General features: G+C 43.0%; 1 protein-coding gene and 1 pseudogene across 5 annotated transcripts; both read right to left on the minus strand.

Moving 5' to 3' along the window:
• On the minus strand, nt 1–1,858 carry LOC146682227 (uncharacterized; annotated as a pseudogene).
• A 6,626-nt stretch (nt 1,859–8,484) lies between these two features.
• ddx4 (DEAD (Asp-Glu-Ala-Asp) box polypeptide 4) lies at nt 8,485–17,423 on the minus strand. 5 transcript variants are annotated; one of them, XM_085449645.1, is made up of 23 exons: nt 17,360–17,423; nt 16,710–16,740; nt 16,570–16,621; nt 16,406–16,453; nt 16,272–16,325; nt 15,108–15,128; nt 14,970–15,029; nt 14,662–14,706; nt 14,552–14,581; nt 14,425–14,469; nt 14,059–14,094; nt 13,948–13,983; nt 13,820–13,861; nt 13,594–13,736; nt 10,899–11,051; nt 10,669–10,823; nt 10,449–10,578; nt 10,203–10,369; nt 9,958–10,103; nt 9,757–9,856; nt 9,156–9,426; nt 8,954–9,061; nt 8,485–8,880 (listed from the first exon to the last, which is right to left on the minus strand). In XM_085449645.1, the coding sequence occupies exons 2-23, from the start codon at nt 16,728–16,730 to the stop codon at nt 8,794–8,796; spliced, it is 1,950 nt and encodes a 649-aa protein (XP_085305771.1). In that variant the 5' UTR covers nt 16,731–16,740; nt 17,360–17,423; the 3' UTR covers nt 8,485–8,793. The 5 variants fall into 5 exon arrangements, with proteins under 5 accessions (XP_085305771.1, XP_085305768.1, XP_085305769.1 ...); XM_085449642.1 differs by having other exon boundaries at nt 14,964–15,029; XM_085449643.1 differs by having other exon boundaries at nt 14,964–15,029; nt 16,710–16,735; nt 17,355–17,420.
• Between the last annotated feature and the right edge of the window lie 5,196 nt (nt 17,424–22,619).

The following is a 22,619-nucleotide window of genomic DNA, read 5'->3' on the forward strand; positions in this document are numbered from 1 at the left end:
TTAAAAGAAGGTAAAGAAACATAGAAACATTTTTCCTGTAACACAAGGTATGCAACAGCATCCGCACAAGGTGAGTATGGCTGCGAATACTGCTACGGATACCAGGATTGATGACACCAAACTCCGATATTTCCCAAACATGTCCATCCAGTTGTCCCACGTAGAAGTGTCAACTCCAGAATGCTCCTTCATTTTCTCGTTCAGAGTCTTCAGGCCTTCTAGGGCTCTGGTCAGACTTCCATCAGCTGCGGTGTTGTTAGGGATGAAGGTACAACATTGCTCTCCGAACATCGAACACACCCCATTCTTCTCGCTCAGTAGCATGTCCAATGCAATTCTGTTCTGGAAAGACATCAGTGATGTAGCTCTCAGTTGCTCAGCTACTGCATGGAGGCCCGATTGTGTCAGGTTTCCTAGGCGTTGCACATTGTAATGGACGTAGTTTATGCGGTCCACGTTCTTGTTGATTGTGCACCACCAACATATTGAAGATTCAAAACCGGCAGCCACTTGGTCCACCAGTTTGTATTCATCTGGTACTCCTACGGGAATTCCTATGGCGTCGACGTAAGTTGGATCTGGTCCAGGTTGTACTGGTGCCGATCTCTTCTGTCGGCCCTCCAGTTTCAGTTGTCCTGCTGTTATGGTGATGTCAGTGGCTGAGAGTTTGATGACTTGGACGGGCAGCAACAGTGACACCAGTCCAGTTTCTGGGCAGGCGGTCGTACAGTTGTGGGTCCCCGCACCACCACCAGACATCGGCTCTGCTCTCTGGTTTGAATGAGGGGTCCACTTCTGTAATGGTTAGACAGCTTGATGCATTAAGGCTTCCCAGCCTCTCTCCTGGACCTGTCATATTTATGCAGGTGTGGTTTGTTGCTGTCACGTCTCGTGAGAAGATGGGTTTTCTCTTTTCTTGTTTGGTGATGGGGAAAATTCTGTCCCATTTTGTGCAGTTTGAGTTTCCAATGTTGGTACAGTTCATGACAGCTGTCAGGCAATCTTCTCCTATAGGTGCAGGTACCACTCTCAGTATTGGTCTTGGTCCTAGGCAGACCATGCAGTCATCACTAGCATCTTGAGCTGCTTGTTCTGCCAGCAACAGCCAGTTGTTTGTGTGTCCTGTGATACCTGTGGTTATTCGGAACCAGTCGTCTGATTTCAGTTTTGGTCCTACTATCATCACTGCTGTCATGGTTGTTGATAGTGGGCCTTTGGTCAAAACAGGAGTTATGTCTGTAGAAGAGGGGCTCGTTGAGGTGTTTACTTCCTTCGTTATGTTGTTACATATTGACAGGAAATGATGTGGGTCTTTTCCACTCTTGTATATGAACAGGGTTAGATGATAGCAACTTGAGTCTCCTGCCAGCGTTCCACTGAGCGTGCTGGATTTTTTAGTTGTTGGAACCAGGTGGGTTCTTTTCTGTGAACTTGGTGGTTTCTCCAGCAGTGGGTTGCTTTCTGTGTTGAAGTTCAGTATCAAATGATCATTTGCTTGAGTCAAGTCCAGTTGTTTTGAAAGATTTTTTGCAGACCCTTGTAGTTTATCTTCTTTGCATGGTATCCAATCGTTTCCAGTATAAGTGAAAACGGTGTCCCAGCCTGGGTTATTGCCATCCGAACTGGATAGGTACCAGTTGTAGCCTTTCCAGTCACTGGCTTTGTATCCTCCAATGTAAAATGAGTTCAGGGGTATCCATACTGTGGAGGTGAAGCTTGTTTTGTTGTAACATAGGTAGAGGTCTGTTATTGTCTTCGCTTTGGTTGCTGCGGTTTCATTGCAGGGGTTGAATCCTTGTGTGTGGTGGATAGCCAACAGGCCCAAAAGTATGGGCAGCATCATGTCGGTCGTCCTAGGTTTCTAGAGTTGCAATGGTTGACGTGAGCATTCCTCTTCTCGACCCCTGGCCACCCCTAAAATCTCCAATGAGTAGACCTTGGCCAGAGAGGTGGGTTCTCAAGTATTGCTACCTGATCGCCCTACCCCCCACCAAGCGAACACCAGAGATCTAGTGGAGGCTGGAGTCTATGCTTATGCTCACTGGTCTTGGGTAGGTGCCTTTAGATGGGCTCCACCCTCTTTGTGTGGCTTTGATGGATCCACGAAGGTCGTTCAGCAATCTTGCATGCCATGGGCGTGGTGAGTAGGACCTGGTAGGGGCCTTCCCACCTGGGAGAACTCCAGTTTTTCCTTTGGAGTACTTTGATCAGGATCCAATCACCTGGCTTCAAACTGGAAGAGACTGGAGAAGAATCACTCGGCAGTTGATTGTTCAGTATTATTTCTTTATTCTCTAACAGCTTTGTCATCCACTCTGCTAATGTTGTTTCTCTTATAGATTTGTCTATTGGTTCACTAGTAATAGGAAGGGGAAAGGGTCGCCCATGCACTATTTCAAAGGGTGTTAGTTTGTTTGAGCCCTGTGTTAGTCTCATCCACATTTTAACCAACCCTATGTGTAACTGTTGGCATGATGACATTGTATATAATTTGGATTATTTCTTTATCTCGTCAAGATCCATGTCATGATTGTAAATTATTTAAGCTGTACATTACTTTGTTTGTTTTTTGTAGTCAACGTTTTGGTGCTTTTATTTTGAAAGTCAAGTTCGCTTACAAGTTGCGCTAGTTTCCTCTTTGGGTAGAACGAAGAAAAACACCTGTAAGCGCGCAGAAAGGATGGTTTTTATTGAAAGACATGTTAAGTGGACTTTGACTACACACGGTTAAAGGAAACCTCAGAAGAACGGCGGCTAATTCCCTTTTTGCAGCATGCAGCCAACGAGGTATTTATTTATTTATTTATTTATCGTGTTTGTTGTACAGTGTTTTTACTGCTGTGTCTTATGCTGAGTTTTATTTTGTTAATGCTGTATAGTTTTCACGGTGGCTTTGGAGAGAAGTCTTCAAATAAACCAGTGACAGAAAACCACTTGCGTCTGCCTGTGCTTCGAGGGAATTATACTATGCATTCGGGCCATGGGCGGCCGGTTTCCTCCATACATTTTCTCAATCTTTGTTTTATAGTGCCATTTGTCCTTTCCACCAATCCTGCGCTCTGTGGGTGGTAGGAACAGTGGTGTTTTATGCTGAAACCTAACGCTTCAGATACCTTTGATATGACTTCATTCACAAAGTGTGTGCCATTATCAGATCTTATTAGACTTGGTATTCCGTATGTTGGAATATAGTGATTGCACAGACATTTTGCTACTGTTATTGCATCAGCCTTTTTCACTGAATAGATCTCAGGCCATTTTGAAAATACATCTATTATTACTAGTGCGTACTCTAGTTGCTGGTGTTTGTTTAGTTGGATGAAATCCATATGTATGGTATGAAATGGGTGAGGTGGAGTGGGGAAATGACCTCTTTTAGGCCTGCGGTTTCCCTGTGCATTATGTTTCTGGCAAATCATGCATGTTCTGATAAACTCTTGTGCTGAAGCTTCAAAATTTTGAGTATAGAAGTGTTTGGGGAGGATACTCATCATTCCACCCCTTGACAAATGCTTTAAGCTATGTGTCACTAATGCTGCTGTCTTGTGTAGCAATTTTGTAGCCGTGCTCCACACTTTAACCATTTCTTTTGCTCCGGTATAGGAGCGGCTTCCTATTCATTTTGAAGTACATCAAGTGGTATTAGCTGTAAAGTTTCAGACATTAAAGTTCATATTGGTTGCTGTGCGGCCTTCTTTGCGGCTTGGCCTGCGAAGTTATTGCCTTCAGTAATTTCTGAATTATCGTTTTTGGTGTGCAACGCATATTGACTGTCAGTGTGAATATATATATATCTTGACCTTTGCGCAGCATGCACGTATGATAGCCGCTAGTTCTGCACTCTGTGCTGAAAAAGAGGAAGCTAAAGGTTTCGCTTCTAAAACAGTAGGCTGCAGTGTACTAAAAATGTCTGGTTGGGGTTTCATTTTTTTTCAGTTAGCTTCAGCATACAGCTGTGTTCGGCACCATCTACTTCCGCAGGAAGGAGAGTGCTTGTCACAGTCAGGCAAAGCTAAAACTGTGCTTGTTTGCAGGGCAAGTTTTAAGTCAATAAATGCTTTGTCTGCCTCTGGTGTCCATTCTATTTCATCTTTCAGAGCTAAGTGTTTGCCATAGATCAAGTTTTGCAAAGGTTGGGCAGTGCATATTCAGGTATCCAACATCTGCAAAAGTTGCAAAGACCTAAATAACTCATCATTTGTTGTTTGGCGACAGGCTTAGAAGCGTATTGTACAGCTACTTTTCTGCTGTCTAACAGCTGTCTGCCTTGTCCTGTCAGTCTGTGGCCAAGGTACGTGACCTCTTTGCTCTAAGGTCATGTACTAGCCGATATTTCCCCGTGTTTGCTTTTTTTTTTTTACTGGGAAAATCGGAGTATTACATGTTGCTTCAGTTGTTTTTATTAAAAGGCCTATTGTTAAAATACTGCACGCTTTTTCTTCTCTATAGATGCAACATTACATTTTCACTTAAGGCATGTTTAAATAATTTCTTGTTTCTCAAAGAATTCACACATTTCACTCATCTTACATATTTCAACTTTGAAGTTAAAGTTTTCTTATTTCATCTCTCTCTATATATATATATAAGATAAGATAAGATAACCTTTATTAGTCCCACACGTGGGAAATTTGTTTTGTCACAGCAGGAAGTGGACAGTGCAAAAGTTATGACGCAAAAATTAGAATACAATAAGAATAAATACAGTACACAGCTGTACAGAATAGAATAAAATAAAATACTATATACAGTAGAATAAAATAAAATAAATATACAATAAGATAAAAATAGAATACAAATACAAATACTATATACAACTGAGTAAAAATACAACGATGACAGAAAGGATTATTGCACTTAGTATTATTGCATATGTATGGATGTGTGTGCTTGATCAGTTAAAGTCTTTGTTGTGGAGTCTGACAGCAGTGGGGAGGAAAGACCTGCGAAATCTCTCCGTCCCACACCGTGGGTGCCGCAGTCTCCCACTGAAGGAGCTGCTAAGTGCTGTCACAGTCTGCTGCATGGGGTGGGAGACGTTGTCCATCAGGGATGACAGCTTAGCCGCCGTTCTCCTGTCACTCACCACCTCCACTGGGTCCAGAGGGCGTCCTAGAACAGAGCTGGCCCTTCGGATCACCCTGTTCAGTCTCTTCCTGTCCCCAGCAGAGATGCTGCCGCCCCAGCAGACCACGCCATAAAAGATAGCAGAAGGTCTTCAGGAGTGGGCCCTCCACTCCAAATGACCTGAGTCTCCGCAGCAGGTATATATATATATTTAAACTTTGAATTGCTCACAGTTTACAGCTCTAAAACTGGGCAAATCATATGCCTAATCACTATGTGTCACTGTGATCCACAAGTATTGCCACAAATTTGTTTCCAAACCAACAAAATAAAATAATCAAATAAAACAAAAAACAAACAAAAAAAACATACATGAGTCAGGACACAAAAAGAAAAATGCTGCTACTGAAACAGAGCAGAAGTGTGAGGGAAAACTGAGCTCACATTCTATCACTCATACAAATAGCAAGCTGTTCTTCATTGCCTCTGCATGTTATAATCAGGTGTAATTCATGCATCTTTTCACTGATTTCTTAATTCAAAACCATCCCACTTCTGATTCTTTCCAAAAATAATCTCACATGTAACACTTTGTGTATGTGTGTTTTCTATTCATTGATAGACTGCTCCCTGTGCAGCTTCCGCTCGGAAACAAATAAATAAAAATGTTTAACTCGCTCATTAGCTTAGTAGTGTCCACATATTTAAATCAGCTTCTCAATCTTGTAGCTTTAGCTGTTATCTACAGGGTTTGGCTTATTAGTTGTCATTATAAATGTGCTCTACATCTCAGTAATATTTATCTAGGATAAATGACAAGTTTTCAAGCAGGTTAAGTGCCTCTATGCACCTAATTGGTTTAGATATTGCCTTTATTTTCTTCATCTCATATGCCATTATACTGAGTTCGAGCAAATCTTAAACTTGATGCAGACTACATCATAACAATTGTCCATCTCACATCATAGTGACTAGGATACTTCTTGTCATTAATATTATATTTTTATTAATATTATCATCTTTTTCTTTCTATATAATGACAACAGTATATTACAACATTTTATCAGTGTAAATCACTATACTACTACTGAGCCAATTTAATAGTTTAGGATCATCTTACTCAGCAAACAGATAATTTAGAATTCATCCAATCTGTACAAATTTGCTTTTTCTCTGAACAGGTTTGTGCCTACTTTTTAGACTGGTCTTCTGTTTGCCTCATCTCAGATCCAACCTTCAGTCACATTCATTCTCTCTGTTGCCTGTCGAACCAAGTAATTTATTATTATTTTTATTTCTATATTTTATTTTGTATCCATCAAGGGCTCTGGGTGGGCTGCAGTCCCACCCGTCATCCAGGCTGGAGACATTTACCTTTTCACACACTTTCCTTGGCTGAACAATGAGACAGCCTTAATCTACCTTATGCATCTCTCTTTTTATAGAAAAGGTTTTCATGTGAATGATTTCCTTTTATTTATTTTATACAATCTGGGCATGATCGTCATGCCAACTATATTTCATTGTTTAGTTCTGTTTGTAAGGTTCCTCTTAAAACAGTTACTGCAGAGGGACTGCAAACCATTTGGTTTCAGCGGGTGGCTTCTTAGCCTGTTTGTTCTGCTTTTCTTTTCTTTTTTTTTTTTATTTCTATATTTTATTTTATTTTATTAATACTGCCACACACACTGTGGGGCTTGGTGGTACTAGGGTTGGAGGAGGTTATTGAGGCAGCCTTCTACCCTGAGCTAAACTCAGGGCGGCCTCAATTTTATGCGATGAAGCGCAACCTTTCCTCTTTCCCACCACTCAATACCTCACAGGAAAACAGAAGAGTAGTACAGAGACCTGGAGTCTCTATTCAAATATGTACTTACTCTTTACACACACATACATTGCGCGTTTAAATGAAAACCTGCTTTTAATCGACACTCTTTTTTGTAGTCAAGTTTTTAGCGGGGGCGGGTCCACACAGGACATGCAATCCCGTCTTATAGGTTACTTTCTAACATTCGGTCCACACAGGACCTCTCTTAGTATCCACACAGGATTCTACATTATCCACACAGGATTCTACGGTCATGAGTGTCGTTCTAAAGTCGATTTATTCTATACGCATGATGTTCATGACTGTGTTATATTCACCTTCAAAGTAGCGCTGTGTTCTTTCCCGGTGTAATCGAGTCCTGCCGCCGTGAAGCCTGTGTAAAACACTGGCCAGTAGACGAATTTACGACTCTGGGCTTTCCTCGTCTTCCTGGAAGCGAGCGTTTGCAGTGCAGGCGATCACGACGTCAGGATCCGATGACTCCATCTGTGGACAGTTAGATGATATAATAATATCAGTCAACTATCCGGCTCGGAGGACCAATTAAATGTCAGTGGTGTGTGACATTTTTAAATACGATGAAGGAATACAAGACAGTCATAAGGAGTTTCATAGAGCTACGTGCACGGGTGAGTGATCGAGTGATACTCACACCCGAGGCATTGCAGTCAGATTTATTTATACCAAGAGACAGTTGCATAGCATTTCCTGTTTTTCAAGCTTACTTATTAGCATGTGTGTGTGTGTGTGTGTGTGTCAGGATGTAATGGCATGTGATACAAAAATATATGAACATTTTAATACATTTGAAAGCTTTATAACGGAGGTATCTTTTAATATTAGACATCTGCAGTTTAAACTTAAAAGTTACTTCTATCAGGTTTGGAGCTAAATGTAGAAAAATGTTGCCATTAATTTCAGCATGTTTCAGTTTACAAACAGCGCCCTCTATGGCTGCGTTAAGAAAAATAAAGAGCAGTACTTGATCAATTTTGTTGCAGGTAGTTGTACACCTTGGTGCTCTTGATGTTGACCTAGAGAACACTGGGCCATAGTTTTACATCATCAGTCCGTGGGAGGGGATGGGTGAGGCACTGCTAATGTATTGTCCTCACCACTTATTAAAACATACCTAGTGTATCCACAACGTGTTGCTATTTCAGCCAAGTGAAAGAAACTGCAGTGAGAGAAACTTATGAACACTGAAGGTGTAACCCTGCAAGCATCAACAGTGCAAGCAGGAAAAAAAAAAAATTAATCTTCCGCTTTCAATCAGGTGTAATTGCACGAACTCAGGAATACTGTGGATATTAAAGGCCTTCAGCCCAGCAACCTCCATGGAAACGCCCCTTCTGGGTCCCAGTGCTCAGTGATTGAATACATCGTGAGAGGTGCTGGGTCCTCCTGATCCACATCAACCATCTCTGGGACTGGAAGCAGACCACTGCGCACTGGGACTCGGCACCTGTCTGGAAATGGATTGAATGTGAATGAATGAATTTAATCGATTTCCAGGCAGCAGCTGGGTTTTCCAGGTGTGTTTGAATCATTCCTGAAGGACCTACTGAGCTGGCTGTAATAAATGAAAGTGTTGCTTTAAACATTTATTCAGATAAGAAACAGAACTACAATGAGATTGGCTTTGAGTAAGACACGCTGTTTACACAAAAACTGTTTAACTCCAAAAAAGTAATAATACTAAAAAAAAAAACTAAAAAAAAAAAACTAAGAAAACCCCAAAACAAACAGACTTTACAACATATTGATGACAGTACTTTATCTGTACTAACATTTTAACTCTCTGGCCTGTGACAAACTATTCTTCCAACAAAACTAAAAACACCAACAAGCTCAACAATTTAGAAAATTGGGATCATTGCTTTGCGACTGCACCGCTCTCACTCCCATTCTTCATCGTCAGCAGCCGTCTGTGCTGCCAGCTGGCTCGTTACACTGCTGTCCTGGAAAAGGCCTCCCTGTGGACCCTGAAGAAGGACCACAATGTGAAACACTACAACATCTCAGAGAATTCAGTGCAAAACAACTTGAACCAGTTACCTTCCTCAAGTCTGTGGAGGCAAAATGTTTCCTGGGTGGGTTAAAGCCAGAGGGGCCATGGCCGCTGAACGCAGCCGCCTCTAACCACGAGGGAACCTCCTGCTGGGCCTGCCAATCCCAAACATCTCGCTTAAAGCACTCAGGTCTCACCTTACGCACTTGTGGTGATGCACATTGTGTAGTTGTAGTGCAGCGTTCTCACCTTGGACAGGATTGTGACCAGTGATTGAGCCAACTCACTGTTAGCTTCTGGATCATAGAAGGACACTGCCCTCCCGGTGTTGCCACAGCGGCCGGTTCTACCGATACGATGGACATACTCGTCGATATTGTTTGGTAGGTCAAAGTTCACCACGAGCTGCACATCTGGAATATCGAGTCCACGGGCACCTACAGAGGTTGCCACCAGGACAGGACATTTGCCAGAGCGGAAGTCTCCAAGGGCCTGCTCTCGCTGCCACTGCTCACGGTCACTGGCAGCCAGCACAGCACATAGAATAGAATAGATGTACAGTGAGATCTAGAGCATCTCCAGACATGTGGGGGAAGAAAGGTGAGGTGCACAGTTTCTGCAGCACTATATGCATATGAACAGTATTTAGAACAAAGAAAACTATGTATATACATATATACACACAATTTATTTACAGTTTGGGTTATTGCACAAAATTAAGTATAGCACAGTGGTAGTTTACAGAGGCAAGTGTGGGGGTGGAACTGTGTTATCAGTGCATGTGTGAGTACGTCACACAAAGGACAACCATCTCCATGAAAGCCACAGTAAACACACAAACACCACTTACCCGTGAATGCTGGTAGTTGGAAACTTCTCCTGACACAAGATTACGGCAATAAAATCAGCCTGTCTCTTGGTCTCTACAAACACCATGGTGCGCGCCGATCCTGCAGCACAAACCCACAACACACAGTTCGGTTACACTGAGCTATCGTTTGTTTTGACCTTTAGTTCTTCTCAACACTGGAAACCCAGAAGCTTGAAATACCTGTTGATTTCAGGAGGTCTAAAAGCTGATCCCTCTTAGCGAACTTGGTGACCTGCACAAATGTCTGCTCCACATCACTGCAGGCTCCACCCACAATTCCCACGGCCAAGAACAAATAGTCAGTCTTTAGAAAGTCAGCTGCCAGCCTATATCACACACACACACACACACACACACACACACTGAGATGAGCTGGCAGGCATTCAGACCTGGTTGTATGTCAGGAGTACAAACTGGCAGCAGACCTCTGGATGTCCTCGGGGAAAGTAGCACTGAACATCAGAGTCTGACGGTTCTCTTTCGATGGCATCCCAGGAGAGCCCACCAGGCGGCGCATGTCAGGCTCAAAGCCCATATCCAACATGCGGTCAGCCTCATCCAGCACCAAGTAACGCACTTTGGTCAAGCCAACCTGGAACACACATTTATTAGCATCTGAAAGCGCTGCACAATTTTGTCATCCAATCGATGGTACCTTTAAACGGCCTTACCTTTCCTCTTCCAATCATGTCCAGCAGTCGTCCTGGTGTTCCACACAACACATTGCAGCCCCTGGAGAGGTCTCTTATTTGGTGTCCAGTGCTGACCCCACCATACACTACAACAGGTCGCACACATGTGCTGCAGAGTGGAGACAAACATCTTGAATTTACCTTCTATCTACATGTTGGTGGAGTTCACTTATTCTTTGGCTTTGACAAAGAAACACACCCATAGGCAAACTTCCTGGCCTCCAGGTAAATCTGGTTGATGAGCTCCCTAGTTGGCGCCACAATGATGGCTTCAGGCTCCTGCGTCTCACTGAAGCAACTGGCCGCCGCGCCATCTGCCATCAGCTGTTGAAGGATTGGTAGCAGGAAGGCAGCCTGGTGGAGGGAGACCACATTTAACCTCTGTCCACAAGCAGGTCTACACCCAGGTTCAACTCTCCCAAACCGTACCGTTTTACCAGAGCCAGTCTGGGCGCAGGCCATGAGATCCCTGCCAGCAGAAACGATGGGGATGCCGTGCTTCTGCACAGGGGTGGGCTTCACATAACCAGACTTGCTGACATTTCTCTTTAGGGACTCGCACAGCGCTGCTTCATCAAATGTCTGAGAGAAAGCAGAAGAAATGTACACCAGCATGGAGGGCAAGTCAATATTGCTGTGACACCATGCTTTAAATTACTTCAGGTTTCACGCAGCTGTTTGAACTCAGCCTTAGAGCTGCTTCCAAACAGCTCCAACTATAACAGAGCCGGCTCCTTCAACCAGTGCGGGAAGTCACCAGAAATCTGACCAGAATGGTGTCCATCTGCACGGTTATACTAGAAACTAGGGCTGTTCACTATCCGGTTGTTCAGTGATGACGCGACGAATCCTACTTCCGGGTCTAAAGTAGTCTGCGTTTAATATGGCTTTTATGTTGTTAACATGTTTAATGTTGTGTATTTTCTTCTATTTGATCTCAAAAAGCTCCTAAAACAGTCAGTGATCACTGTTGACCTCCCTCGGCTTTTATTACCACTAATCATTTATTTAAGCTCAGTTTTTAAAACCTTAGGATGTAACTACAGCCCAGCCCATGCAGCAGTATATGAATGACTAACCTCGTATTGTGGATGGATTATCTCAGTTGTTCTCCTGGCTGAAGTTTGGTCCTTTTACAGCATCCTGCCATGCGATTACATTTGTTTCTGACCACCGAGAAAACTCACGTTAACTTTTATCGAGTGGAAAAAAAGTTAGCTTGTTTATATTATGCTAACATAGCTATGTCGCTAGCGGTCACGTAGCACATCATTATATACCAGCTAGCCAAACTTCAGTAACCCTACAAACGTCACTGCTGTTTAGTTTTCTGTCTTCATTTATGCTGGAAGTGATAAGAAAGCTGTATGTTTTAATTTGTTTCCAAAACCCCGCAGTCAGGACATGCTATATTGTATTTAGATAGAAGCTAGCGAGCTAACTCCCTGCTAACTTCTAACTCCGTTAAATGTCATAAATTCCGTTTTCATGGATGCCTGGATGTTAAACTCAATTGTCACACCTGGTAGAGCAGAACGCTGATCATTTTATTAAAGATGAAAGACTTTAGACAGTTTTTCAACTCTCAGTAATGCCACAGTGATCGTTTGATATATGGACCTGCAGCGGAGTTTAGGCCCAGACATGGCTAGTGACGTCAGACTGAACAACCGGATAACCACATATATCAGATGACGATATAAAACCGTCTGTCGTTTCCTATTATGCTGTCGTTTGTTTCGTGGTGTCGTAAAATAAACTGTTTACAGCAATATTTTTTCATGGTTTTGATGGTCACTGTAGTGGTTGTATTAATTTCTTACAGTTCTCTCTTTCTCTTATATTTAATGTAACCACACTACAGACGAATAGCGCCTGTTTTTATATGTTTTTGTTAGCAACGGTAAAATCATCGCGTGGCTCTGCTGTCCGCTTGTTTGTTTTCCACGTAAACCTTTCACAATAAAGCTCAAGATCCTGTTGAGACTTTTCAAAATAAACTGAATCACATCAAAGAGTATGCAGAGTTTACGGATGAGAAGCAAAAAAAGAGCCGTCAGGTGCTAAAAAATAAAGCTTAGACTCAAAGTTTGAGAGAAAACGGCGGCCGTTACAGCTTATGTCTAAAAATGTATCGTTTCATGCATCGGTTAAAATACTTGAATTCAGGTAAAGGACGCGCAGCTGGAAACACTAAACGCAAGTCGAGCTGCCCGAGATTCACAGAATTTACAGAAAATGTTACATTTTTATGATTTATATCGTTGTCAGGACGATAAATGTCTTCTATCTGATATGAGATTTTTGTCATATCGCACAGCCCTACTAGAAACTAACGCAAGTGTTGCAAGTCTTGTGTATTAACTTGCTCCTGTGTGCCGTCCTACAAGTTAACAGCCATCTTACAGGCTGCAGAAAGTCTCGCCTTTCTGTCAACTCAACGTTTGCATCGTTAAATGGCTCACAGCTGTCCCTGAAATGCATACAAACATCAACTTCAAATAATAAAACTCAATTCTACAAGACAGTCTCACCACTTGGCAGCCATCTTGGTTTAACATGAAAAATAATACGTTATTTTTCTTGAGTAAATGCAGGCTCTAACATGCCACAGCAGGCAATTACATTCACACAAACATAACGTCTTTGATAAGCTGCTTACTTTCAAAGCGGAGCCAAGGAGAAATAAGTGATGGAATCGCAATCACAACGTGTGCTCCTTTGGCTTTAAAAATAAGATCTTAACAGGTTTTTTCCAGTAGACTGAACTAGTTACACAAAATCTTTCATGAACAGCTGATCTGACCACTTGAAAAGAAATTACACGCCAGCTCCATTTCCTTATGGTATACAGCGATCCCTCGTTTATCGCGGTAGTTACGTTCTAAAAATAACCTGTGATAGGTGAAATCCGAAGTACCCAACTTTATTTCTTTTACAATTATTATAGATGTTTTAATGCTGTAAAACCCCTCACTACACACTTTCCTCAGACAGGCATGAAAATGTTCACTTTGCATACATCAGTGTCACACACTGATGTAACCAGTTTTGTACCAAGCCAGCAAAGAACTGCTGATAACAGATTTGTGTACCTACTGGATTGCCCCCTAACATTTCTTACCATTATAGCTGGTGGTGGGTTGGTTCCACTGACATCCACCAAGATCTCATCGTACTTGTCAAAGTTGACACCGGACTCATAATGGGAAAAAATGGACTCCTCATCTTCAGAGGGTGGTGGGGGAACGTAGGTAACCCTGGGTCCTGCAGTGAGAAACAGAAATGCTGCACATAATGGAAGATAAAGCTGGCATGCTGCAGATCTGTGAACAGGAAGTTTAACTTACTATCACTCTCATCTGTCTTCTCTGCAGGTGTATCCTGGTTCCCTGTGTTACACACAGATTCCAGCCACATCAGTAAATCTTTCAAACCTATGTGCACTGAATCATTGAGGTCAATAATGAAAAACAACCTTGAGCAAAGACCTCTTCATCTTTCCCACGGTAGCCTGCAGCACAACACAAATTACACTTCTGACACCTCTGACAGATTTGCACATGATCAGAACTGCTCGTTCACTCACCTCCTCCAAAGCCGCCTCTGCCACCCTGCTCACCACCTTTAAAACACAAGTCAATTAACTGCTATTCTTACTCAAAATCCACACTGACTGCAATCAAATTTATCAGGAGGTCTGCAGAGCCACAGCAGTCTACTAATCGACCCTCAGCTTTTCCAACCCAGGTGAAGCCCGACGTGCACCCACTGGAGTGCGAGTGTGTGAACATTTAGTTTACACAGTGCTTAGGCCATAGGAAAAACAATACATGTATGAATGCATGTGAATGTGTGATTAAGGCTTGTAGTAAAAAAGCACTAACAAGTACGAGTCAATGTGGCATTTGCATGCAGTGGAAAAAACCCACCACGAGTGGAATCAGACTCGTACCTTGCCTATAGCTTCCTCCTCTGCCCCCTCTTCTTCCTCTCGACACTGAAAAGCAGAAAATGCTCACACTGTAAACAAGCATTTCTTTCAGTCTACTTTTGTGTCTTAATGGGAATATTAACACTACCATTTGTATGGTCACCATTCTCTTCATTGGCTGTAAAAATAAGAACATCAAGTCAGACGCGTTCCAGCTCAAAGCCAAACAGACGTACACGTCAATATTCCAGTTATTACCGTCAAAATCACCGTGATCCGTTCTGCCGAATCCTCTGCCACGCCCTGATAACACAACTTATATTACATCCACCAACAGCTCTATTCACTACAGCATAAATATGCATACTGGCACAGCATTACCACTGCTTTACTGACTGAACGAGCTTGTTAATCCTCTTTCACACTGCTAGTTGAGGGTTTTTCTTTCAGCATTTGTAATTTGAAGAGTTTTCATAATCTGTGAAACTGTATTACAAATGCCTAACATTCCACTGAGATGACCAACAGTATATATCCCCCCCACACACACACACACACACCCCCACCACGGCCTCCTCTTCGGCTGAAGCTACTCCTTTCTGCTGTATTATTCTGGCTGTCACCATCTGAAAGGAAGAAACGCAACGCTCAGGAAACACAATGAGGAAAACTACAACAGCTCATGTAATACTCTTCATGCTTACCGTTTGCACTGTCCTCAGCACCTTAAAAAAAAATCAAAAAAAAATCAGATAACTAAAATTAGATACCTTCGACAATCGTCTAAATGCACCTACTACAACGTGATAACCATTTCTCCCACCACCTGCATGCTCCTCCATTGGCACCTCCGTGATAAGTACTGTGTGTGACAGTATCAAGCAAACCTTGTGGTGTGAAAACTAGAGCCAAGTGCCATAACGCAACATTCTTTAAACGAGCAGCGGGGGGCAACTGTTCTAGCTGCAAACATTGTCATTTTGAAATAAGAGCTGGGTCTGACTGAAAGCACACACTGATGGAGTAATGTCTTGAGCACAGTGCATAAATCTGACACAGAATGATCAAAATGAACAAGAACGGACACGTTTTATTCAGTAGTGAGCCAAATTGAGACATTAGGGCCATGAAGTCATCAGGAAAACCTCCAAAAGTTCATCAGGAAAAGTATTTTCTGAGCTCAGGACTGTCTGTGCAACAACAGCTTTAACCCCATGGAGGCTGATAAACAGGTTTAATGCACTATTACACTGCCTCCACTTTTCATCTTTTACACTGTATGGGCCGGTGTCCTGCAGGTCTTAGATGTGTCCATGATCCAGCACAGCTGATTTGAATGGATAAATTACATCCTGAACATGTCCTCCAGAAGCCTGCTAAGGAACTAATCATTTGATTCAGGTGTGTTGACCCAAGGTGAGATCTAAAACCTGCAGGGCACAGGCACTAGAGGCCTGAAATTGGACACCCCTGCTGTATGCAATCCCAAAAAGCATTCTTCCACATCAAATCTACTCTAATTTGTCATCCAGAAATGAGGATTATCCAGGACAATTTCACCACTAAAATGCCAAACAGTGTCAGTTTCAGTGTTTAGATGCAGCCCTTGCATGTCATATCCAGTTTCCCTTGCTCACATGGGTCTTCACCAGTCACCAAAAAAAGAAACTTAATTGCTGCAGGTGAAACTCCAGAGGTTGGTGGATATTTTTGATTTAAAGCTATGATTGCTTGCCAAATGACGGGCATACACACACACACGCCTACTGGCTTTTCACCTCACAGCTCATACATAATGCTAATTTTCATACGTTTACTTGCTCAAAGGACAATTATACTACTTCTTAAACAGAGTGTTAAATGCGCACCTGAGAAGGATGAGTTTTTAAATCCTCCTCTTCCTCTGCCCCGTCCACCACAACCTGGAAGAACACATTTAAATCACTCCTCAGTGTCACGCAAGACGCTTCCTGTAAGGGCTCCATCGTCTTTCTACACTCACCTCTTTGAAATTCACCACGATCAGAGCTCCAGAAATCTCCTTGTGTACCTAAAAACATGTTTTAAAATACAGAATAAAACCAAAATAAATCTTAACCTGCCTCCAATCTTTATTTTAACCCTTGGAAGAAAGAATTAAAGCAGACAATCTGAAGTGGAACATACCTGCATTTGAGGTGTGGCTGGTGAGTGCACAAGTACCAGAGGTAGCGGTTTCCTGTAAACATGGGCAATTTCAGTCGGACGCTGCCTGACTGGCTCAGCGAAGTGCGTACGCGTGGCCTTCGGATATTACACTAGCTTACCTGTTCTTCCCACTCGTCCATTCTTGCTCACCTGAGGAAAAAAGTACCACAAGAAATTTTGTAAATCACGTACGATAACAAAGACACCCCCCCCCCCCTTTTTTTTTGTCGCTTTCATTCCGACATTAAAAGCTAAACTTTTCCTGAGAATCTGGCACGTGACGACTACCACGCGAGAAGTGAAATGCACTTAAAACAATACAATTGTTTTAACAAACACTTACAATGCGCAAGTGTCTTTAATCAAAACGTCGACTGTTGCAAAGCAAATGTGGCTCTAAATGCTCACTCTGAAGTACAGAAAATGACTTCGCGCTTCTTCTAGCTAATCAAGACACATCGAGCACGCGGGAGCAGGGCGGCGGCTAACTTCCGCCCTCAATTTAGACGCAAACACGAAATAACGCTTTAAGTCATGTGTTTGCACAGTTAAAATGAGTCATTTTTAAAGCGCTGTTTCGAGAATACACTCAAAACCAAAAAAAACTACAAGTGGACGTCAAAGGCGATACCTGTTAGCATTGGAAGCGCTAACTAAAAACAGCACGACGGGATTAATAAAACTGATAATAACTACATCTTGTTCTTCGAAAATTGGTTTCACAAGTGACAGTAATGTAGTAAAACTAGCCCAGGTAGAATAACCGTACTTTGAGTGTCTTCACAGATGAGATTCTTCCTCGAGGTGCAGCCTGCTCGTGCGCTCACAGAATGGGGCGCGCGCATGCACAGCGCACAACCCGCAAACTTGCAACTTCCGCCATTTTCCCGCCCAACTGGATTTTTGAAAATACAAGAAATAAATACGAAGAATTATAAACTTTCCCCCTGTAAATAGCTTCTAATAGAACATTTTTAAATATAGTTCTGTTGGCAAAATTGTAGAACTTGAAGGCTGTTGCACAACTACTGGAAAATGTCATTCTGCTTTCTTTCAGTTTTTAATATTCTTTTATAATAATAAAAGAATATTAAAAACTTTTTAAAAAGTTGTTGGTTCGAAAAGTTTAAAAAGCTGTGTAAAAAGTAACCCTTTACTGTGGATGTGATATATAAAAGCTTTATTAAACTACCACTAAATCCTTTACTCTAAATTCAACCTATTGGCTATTATTTTCAGTGCAATAAAATAAATCTGATAGTGTTTACCGATTTTCTATCTCCAAATAATACCATTCACAATAAATTAGAAACCATTCACCTGCTCAATCTCGTTGCGCATAGAGTCTGCACTGCCATCTGCTGGAAAATTATACAATTGCACGTTCACTGCTAAATGTGATTGTAACATTGCACACGCTCATACTTGTATTGATATAACTTTGACGAGGCAAAAATAAAAAATAGAGCAAATAATAATTGCTGTGTATTCCTATTATTGTTCCCAAGCTCCCCAAGACAAATGCTGAGGACAGAACAGTGTAAAATCAGTGCCAGATCAAAAATGCAGATTATTAGGAATGAGATTTCCATATCAGTTGGGACCCAAGTTAACAACACTTATCAAACACTGACTCTCTGATGATTGTATTGGAGAGCAGCTCATTGTTCACTATTTTATGTGTGCTGAAGCAGCCAGCGGCTGAACTGCCAACCCTCCAACTAGCAGATGAGCTGGTCTACCTGAGCTACAGCCTGCTGACAAGACAAGGGGAAGGGGGGAAGGTGTGTTAGGAGGCAGTGAGGGTGACAAAAAAGCAGGAGTGTGGAGGTGAGAGGTGGGACTATGACTGATAAAGGGAGATGGCAGATGGTATGTAGAGAAGGAAGGCAGATATAGTGTGTTTGTGTGTGTACAGGAGACCAGGTGGAAGGGAAGCAAAGCCAGGAGCACTGGAGGTGGATTCAAACTATTCTACCATGGAGAAGGAAAAATAGAGTAGTGGACAGGAAGAGTATGGGAATAGTGTTGTGCAGGTGAAGAGAGGGTCAGACAGGGTTGAGTTTGAAGCTGCAAATCAAAGGAGTGATGTGCAATGTTGTCAGCGTGTATGTCCAATGGGCGGATGTTAGCTAGAAGAGAGCTAGATGAAGTGGAGGAGGGTCTCCCCAGGGTGGAGAGCATTGTGAGGGGGATGTAGGTGAAGGCTGCAGAGGCGATGGGGAGGTGTTTAGGAGGCATGGTGTTAAGGAGAGAAATGCAGAGCGTCAGATGGTGTAGATTTTCTGAAATGAATGGAAATGGCTGTGGTGAACATGAACTTTAAGAAGGGGGAGGCAGATAGGAGGACGTCAGAATTGAAGAAAGCGAACACAGGTGGACTCATGCTGAAAATGCAACATGAAAGTGGTAGGAGACTGTAAGGTGGTGGCAGGGGAGGATGTAGGTAGGGAGCATCAGATGGTAGTCTGTAGGATGGCTTTGGACATCAAGAAGAGTAATCAAGTGAAGGCAGAGCCAAGGATTAAATGATGGGAGCTGAAGAAGGAGGAACGTCGCACAGAGTTCAAGAGGGAGTTGAGATGCTAGGGAAGAGTTACCAGCTGGGAAACTACAGCTGAATTAGTGAGGAACCTGTCAGGAAGGTGTTTGGTGTATCCTCTGGACTAAGGAAAGAGGACAAGGACACTTGTTGGTGAAATGACAGCGTAAAGGAAAGTATTTAAAGGAAGAGGTTGAAACAGTCAAGGAGAGATGGGAGTACAAAGACTGGCAAAAAGGAAAATGCTTCACTGAGGAGGGAGACTCAATTAGTTAGCTCCAGATGTCACATCAAATACATCAGAACTGCGTGACTATAAACAGATCTATAGACTAATGTACACTTATACTTGTCATCTGTGTGAGCTAGCTGAAGCAGTTTATGTAAGCCATCTTTTATATGCTATGCCTTGTCCTTAACACTTATATATTCTTTATATATGCTAAGATCTTTCAACTTAAACTCCTTGATCCATGTACTTAAGCAATAAGATAAAATGATATAATCTATATTTATAATATAATATATCTTTTTTCCAAATTGTTTGACACAAGCAATAACAAAATGGGTTATCCATCCATTAATCCATTTTGTCCGCTCATCCAGGGCCGAGTTGCAGGAGCAACAGCCTAAGCCCAGACTTCCCTCTCCATAGGCATCACGTCTAGCTTGTTCCCAGGCCAGCCGAGAGATATAATCTCTCCAGTGTGTCGCGGGTCTCCCCCAGCGCCTCGTCCCAGTGGGACATGCCCTTAGAGATAGGATGAGGGGCTCAGAGTAGAGCAGCTACTCCACCACATTGAAAGGAGCCAGCTGGGGTGGTTTGGGTATCTGACAAGGATGCCTCTCCCAGGAAATGCCCAGGAGGGCTTCCTGAAAGAGGCCAGCCACCCTTCCAAGAGAGCTTCTGTCCACTGCTATGATGTCATTCTTTTGGACACCTTGAGCTTGTAAACATAAGTGAGGGCGGGGATGTCCTGACCAGTAAATGGAGAGCTTCGCTTTTAGACTGGTACAGCATCCTCATCACTGCAGCCACAGTACCATCTGTCAATCTTCTGCTCGCCTCTCCCATCACTCATGAAAAAGACCCTGACATACTTAAACCCAGAGTGGGCACTCCACCCCTTTTCCAGCTGAGGACCATGGCCTCAGACTTGGAGGTGCTGACTGTCATTCCCACCACTTCACACTCGGCTGCAAACCACTCCAGTATGAGCTGGAGTCCACCATAGGATGAAGCCAACAAATCCACATCATCTTATCTGACTTGCTGAAGCCACATGTTCCTCCTCGCTCGCTCCGTTCAGCTGAGCAGCTGCTGCTGTCGGTCCCTAAGTCGCGGCTGAAATGCAGAGGAGACCGTGCCTTTTCAATTGCGGCTCCGATGCTCTGGAATAACCTTCCCCTCCAAATTAGACAAGCGTCATCAGTGCAGGTCTTTAAGTCCAGATTGAAAACTTATTTTTATTCCCTGGCTTTTAACTCTGTAGGAAACTGACACCTTCTTATTTATTTTATTGTGTGTAATGATTTTATGGTATTTTTAATTTGGTTGTTGTTTTGATCTGTGTTGTTCAGCACTTTGGTCTGCCTGGTGTGTTCTTAAAGTGCTATACAAATAAACGATGATGATGATGATGATGATCTGTGAAAAGCAAAGATGAGATTCTGGACCACCCAAGTAGAAGCCCTCGTGCATACAAATTATGAACACAATCGGTGATAAAGGGCAGCCCTGATGGAGTCCAACACCTACCAGGAACGAGGGTTAGGGTTATGTTCAATAAAGCCAAATAAATGCATTGTTCTATAAATAAGAAAGGAAAGGAGGACCATTAAACATTAAAAACATACAATAATAAAATAAAAGCTCAATCTAAATCAAATACAATAAAAGGTAAAAATTGCAATCACAATAACTAAATACAGAAAGAATCTAGACAATATACCAAGTGGCTGACGTTCAGTTAATAAACACTAAACAGACTCCAAATTTTGAATGACCAGAGCATCAAGACTCTTGTGAAACCTTTATGTGACTGTATGTGCACGACTATATTTTGAATGTTTGTGTTTTTGGTCAAGATTTAGAAAATGACCAGTGATCGTATCCAGAACTGTTAGAAGCGTAAATTTCCACTGCAGCTGACGCTCTTTATTATCCAACCCAGATGAAACAGTGATGGTTTGGTGTGGTATATGGGGAACAACGATAGTGGGTCCATTCTTCATCAATGGAAACCTCAAGGCCTCTGGATATTTGAAATTGCTACATGATGATGTGTTTCCTCTTTATGCACTGAAGCTGGCACGTTCCCTGAGTTTTTCCAGCAAGATGGTGCACCACCACATTATGGGTGCAGGTCCAAGCATTCCTAGATGAACAGTTTCCTGGAAAGTGGATTGGTCGTTGTGGGCCAGTTGAATGGTCCCCCAAGGTCTCCCGATCTGACCCCCTTAGACTTTTATCTTTGGGGTCATCTGAAGGCAACTGTCTCTGGTGTGAAGATACGAGATGTGCAGCACCTGAAACTACGGATACTGGATGCCTGTGCTGGCATTTCTCCTGCGGTGTTGCTATCAGTGTGTGAAGAGTGGGAGAAGAGGGTTGCATTGACAATCCAACACAATGGGCAGCACATTGCACACATTTTATAAGTGGTCAGAAACTTGTAAATAACTCATGAAAGAATAAAGTTACGTTGAAACCAAGCACACCATTGTTTTTCTTGTGACATTACCAATAAGTTTGATGTGTCACATGACCCTCTTCCTGTTGGAAAAACAAAAGCGGTATCCAAGATGGCCGACTCCTAAATGGCCACCATGGTCACCACCCATCTTGAGGAGTTTGCCCCCTCACATATACTAATGTGCCACAAACAGGACTTTAATATCACCAACCATTCCCATGTTGTTACAGTGTATCCATATAAATGGCCCACCCTGTACTTTGAAGTCAGGTTGACCTGAAAATCCTTGTCTTTGTTACTTCCAGCACATCCATCCATCCATCTTCATCCGCTTTGTCCGGGGCCGGGTCGCGGGGGCAGCAGCCTAAGCAAAGAGGCCCAGACCTCCCTCTCCCCAGCCACCTCCTCCAGCTTATCCGGGGGAATACCAAGGCGTTCCCAGGCCAGCCGAGAGATATAATCTCTCCAGCGTGTCCTGGGTCTGCCCCGGGGCCTCCTCCCGGTGGGACATGCCTGGAACACCTCACCCAGGAGGCGCCCAGGGGGCATCCTTGTCAGATGCCCGAACCACCTCAGCTGGCTCCTTTCGATGTGGAGCAGCAGCTGCTCTACTCTGAGCCCCTCCCGGATGGCCGAACTTCTCACCCTATCTCTAAGGGAGAGGCCAGCCACCCTTCGGAGGAAGCTCATTTCTGCCGCTTGTATCCGCGATCTCGTTCTTTCAGTCACTACCCACAGCTCGTGGCCATAGGTGGCCTCACTTCCAGCACAGACAACTGTAATTACTTATT

Source organism: Copadichromis virginalis, linkage group LG23, assembly GCF_057382275.1.
Source record: "Copadichromis virginalis isolate Kocher_CV1m ecotype Utaka linkage group LG23, C_Virginalis_male_GT1.1, whole genome shotgun sequence".
In the NCBI taxonomy this organism is placed as follows: domain Eukaryota; kingdom Metazoa; phylum Chordata; class Actinopteri; order Cichliformes; family Cichlidae; genus Copadichromis; species Copadichromis virginalis.